The sequence below is a fragment of the Hordeum vulgare genome, chromosome 1H, assembly GCF_904849725.1.
Source record: "Hordeum vulgare subsp. vulgare chromosome 1H, MorexV3_pseudomolecules_assembly, whole genome shotgun sequence".
NCBI lineage: Eukaryota > Viridiplantae > Streptophyta > Magnoliopsida > Poales > Poaceae > Hordeum > Hordeum vulgare.
The window spans coordinates 367,940,093-367,944,332 of NC_058518.1; the positions used below are offsets into that span (position 1 = coordinate 367,940,093).

Genomic DNA, 4,240 nt, shown 5'->3' on the forward strand with positions numbered 1-4,240 from the left:
TTTTTTTTTGTTTTTAAGATGAATGTGATGTTCAGATGACATAAGTTTTAAAAAAAATCAAGATAAAAGTTATTATCTGACACGCGTGCCTACGGCGCAAAGGATCCGCTCTCTGCGACACGCGTGCCTACGGCGCAAAGGATCCGCTCTCTGCGACACGTGTGCCTGTCTGCAGCGGTTAACCTCCGGTAGCACTCCACCAATCTGCCGTTCGCTGTGTGCCCCCTCCTCACTTGCTCGCCCGCTCGCGTTCACCACGAAACGCAATCGCAGCACTCCGCCTCGTCGCTCGGAGCACCTCGCCATGCGCCGCCCATGGAAGCACCCCACCGCGCGCCACGGCGCCGCCGAGCTCTGCTTCCGCGAGGTCGGCGACCTCCTCCCCCACCGCTTCGCTCGCCGCGCCGCCGCCTCCGAGGTCCCTCTCCCTCCCTCCCTCCCCCATCCACCCCGCCTCGCTCCCCCCATTTGTGCTTCGATCGATCCATCACGGGTGCGGATAGGCATAGGCACTAGCCAGCCATGTGCCACCGCCCAGCTGTGGATCGTTCCGCGCAGTGTTCGGGCCGTGGTCTTCTTGCCGATTTAGCTGAGATTTAGTGTTGGGTGGGATTGGACCACGGCTGATATTAGCCGACGCAAATTTGCTTCTCGAATTGGTGCTTGGGGATCACAGTCGTATATTATTTTGTTCATTGATTGCTACTTACATTGGACTATGATGGTTTTGTTGATCGGGGAATGAGTTAATAATGGTATTATAGTACTGTATGTGACAGAATCTTCTAAATGCAGAGCAGTATCTTGACCTCATGATTTGGCAATCAAAAGGGTTCTGAATTGAATAGCTTGACCTGAATTCTGAAGTGGTCATTAGCTTCTTCCTTATCAAGTAGTAGCAGCAAATAGACTGAATGTGTCATGTGTGCATTTATTTAATGCTGTTACTTACTAATGTAAGTGCTGTCATCCAGGAGCTCGTAATGCGCCTCCAGATTCACAGGAAGCTCAACAAGCACACGGGATGTGTGAACACAGTGGGCTTCAATGCCGCTGGTGACACCCTCGTATCTGGTTCAGATGATCAGAAGGTAATTCTGTGGGATTGGGACACTGGTGCAGTTAAAATGCAGTTCCATTCGGGCCATGCCGATAATGTGTTCCAAGCACGGTTCATGCCTTACACAAATGATCGCACCATAGTCACCTGCGCTGCTGATGGCGAGGTAGATGTGTTAATTTCTCTTCCATATACTTCACATGATGTTTCAGATGGTGATAGTAAGTTCAGAGGTTACAATCTGTTAATTCAATCAGGTGAGAGTTGCCAAGATCCAGGATGGCCGGGATGTGCTTACTTCATTGCTTGGTGAACATGATGGAAGGGCTCACAAGTTGGCTATAGAGCCTGGAAGCCCTTATATTTTCTATAGTTGTGGCGAAGATGGCCATGTTCAACATGTAAGGTCCCAAGCCCCAAGACATGCCCTTTCTCACTCTCATGCGTGCACATGCAACATTTTATCTTTGTATCTGAATGCTTGTAGTTGACCATTTTCGTTCCTGTGCAGTTTGATTTGAGGACAGATACAGCCACAGAATTATTTATTTGCAGAAAATCTCTGGCTAAATCAGGATTCTCCTTTAATGTCCATCTTAATGCAATCACAACGGATCCACGGAATCCAAATCTTCTTGCAGTTGGAGGAAGCAATTCTTTTGCTCGTGTCTACGACATCCGCAAATGCGAGTCGAGCGGATCATCTGATTTCGCTCAGCCATCTGACTGCTATTGTCCACCACATCTTATTGGCGATAAGAATGTTGGAATAACAGGGTTAGCATTCTCTCACCAGAGTGAGTTGCTTGTATCTTACAATGATGAGAATATTTACCTCTTCCCTAAAACTGGAGGGCTGGGACCTGACCCAAAATCACCCGCCAAAATTGGAGGCGGTGAAGGGTCCAACTCAACAGTATTTGCATCTGGTGAAGATGTTGATCAACCTGCGCCTCAGGTATATGTTGGGCATCGCAATTGTGAGACTGTGAAGGGTGTGACTTTTATTGGGCCAAATCATGAATATGTTGCCAGTGGGTCAGACTGTGGTCGGTTATTTATTTGGAGGAAGAGAGATGGGAATTTTTTACGGGCAATGGAGGGTGATGAATGCATAGTCAATTGTATTGAGCCCCATCCTCATGCTATGACAATTGCAAGCAGTGGAATTGATAATGATGTGAAGCTATGGACTCCCTCTGCCGTTGAACGAGCACGAGTGGTTAATGTTGAGGAGGTAAACCTCCTAGCATTTTATACGGCTCTTATCATCTCAACTTCTAATGACCTATTATTTTCTATCCTACATGTAACATTAACTTCATAATTTATCAATAAACAAATTCAAGAGCCGACTGATAATTAGTTCTTTACCGATAAAAAAACATTTTGTTTAATCTGTAGAATTTTTTTACAGGGCTATATATTCATTCCTCTTGAAAATTCAGCACCTTCCTTTATCCTTTGAGATGTAAATTCTAGGGTAAATTTGATATATGCCACCACAAACTTTCTAGTTTTGAAATATGCCATTACTATTCTTTGATTCAGAAGCATGCCAGTATGCCACTACAACAAAGTTCACAGGCTTTGAAATATGTCATTACTGGACGATTGGACAACAATTTACCTTTTCGTTCTCATTCGTCTTAGGAAGAAAATTTTAATTTGTTGGTGTAGATTTTAACTTGGAACCTTTTGCCTTTATCTTATCATCACATGTATGTTCCAGTTGAAGCCCCGAAAGAGGAAAGCAAAGCTCTGGCAATTTGCCTTGCCAGAGGAATTGGTCTGGCATGTGCTGGCATCACGACGTAGGCAACCAGCAGCTGGAGAAGATTCATCTGAGGATCTTGAAGACAACACAGAACTGCTTAATCTTGTACTGCAAGCTGCAAACAGAGATAACTTGTCTGATGAGAGTGATGAGGATGAGGAAACCTCTGATGACTCTGGAAAATAGAGGCCAATGATCAATTGTCCTTGGGGGATATTGCAAAATTTTGTATATACGATAATAATTAATCCATTTTTATGGATGATAATAGTATTAGTGTGCGTATGTAGCTTGTGATTCTCATCTATGTTATAGATATGTGTGTTTCCAGAAAGGGTATTTTGTTGAGAAATTTGAAATGTGGACATGGCGTGCGAGTATCTTTTGAGAATGTGCAACCGAGCAGCTTTGGCGGCACTACTTTTTTAACAGAAAGAAGCAAATACTTCAAATATTATTTTTTTTGGAAAATTGCATCTGTGATTATGTATCTATAATGTCCTGCGTTTGCATGAGTAACCTTGTTTGGTTCATTTCCACTTTGCTTGCTAAGCATCTTGTTTAATTCATATCCGTTGCTTGTTAAGCTATAATGGTCTGATGAAGAGGATGTTGAGAATTGATATTGATAAGTTCATCTCTGTTATTTGGTCCAATTTGGAATAATTGCTACTCGCTCCGTTTCTAAATATAAGCCTTTTAGAGATTTCAATATGGACTACATACGGATGTTTATAGACGTATTTTAGAGATTGATTCACTCATTTTGCTCCTTATGTAGTCAATATTGGAATCTCTAAAAGGTCTTATATTTAGGAACGGAGGAAGTAGATGTGTAATTTGAAGGTTTTTTCTACTTACTTGATATTTCAATGTTGCAACAGATCAACTTAGAACGATGGGCTGGCAGAAATGAACATGAATTTACACAATTGGATGTTAATGCAGTTGTGGAGAAGAAAAAGGACAAAAGAAATCCTCACTCCTCAGCACTAACAGGTCAGTGACCCACATAACTTTATCCCTCTAATTTGAATGTTATGTTTGTTAGGACACAACGTGTGACAGAAAAATCAATGTAAAACATCTAGTACCATCAATATGCATTAAGAAGATACCTACGCTAAACTAGCTTGGCTACTATTTCCGAAAAAACTATTATTACTTTATTCCTGATATGGAAAAATTATTTAGTAATTGCAAAAAAGTTTAAAAAATTCTGAAGCTTTTTTGGAAAAAACTTGACCTTCTGTTGTACTCATATAAAAAGTTTCGCCAAGGAATGACTTTCATGGTATTCTGAGTGAAAAATAAAATCAACACTATGTACAAGTTACTGTTCACACTTTTATCCTCAAAATTTTATGTTTTTTTGGCCTGAAGTCGATGGGAGTTTTTCCTTC

General features: G+C 41.9%; 1 protein-coding gene across 1 annotated transcript; it reads left to right on the forward strand.

Moving 5' to 3' along the window:
- Positions 1-211: 211 nt before the first annotated feature.
- Positions 212-3,308, forward strand: LOC123437728 (DDB1- and CUL4-associated factor 8-like). Its single transcript, XM_045115729.1, has 5 exons — positions 212-418; positions 975-1,226; positions 1,318-1,461; positions 1,572-2,297; positions 2,793-3,308. Exons 1-5 carry the CDS (start codon positions 305-307, stop codon positions 3,021-3,023), a joined length of 1,467 nt encoding a protein of 488 aa, XP_044971664.1. The 5' UTR covers positions 212-304; the 3' UTR covers positions 3,024-3,308.
- The last annotated feature ends 932 nt before the right edge of the window (positions 3,309-4,240 follow it).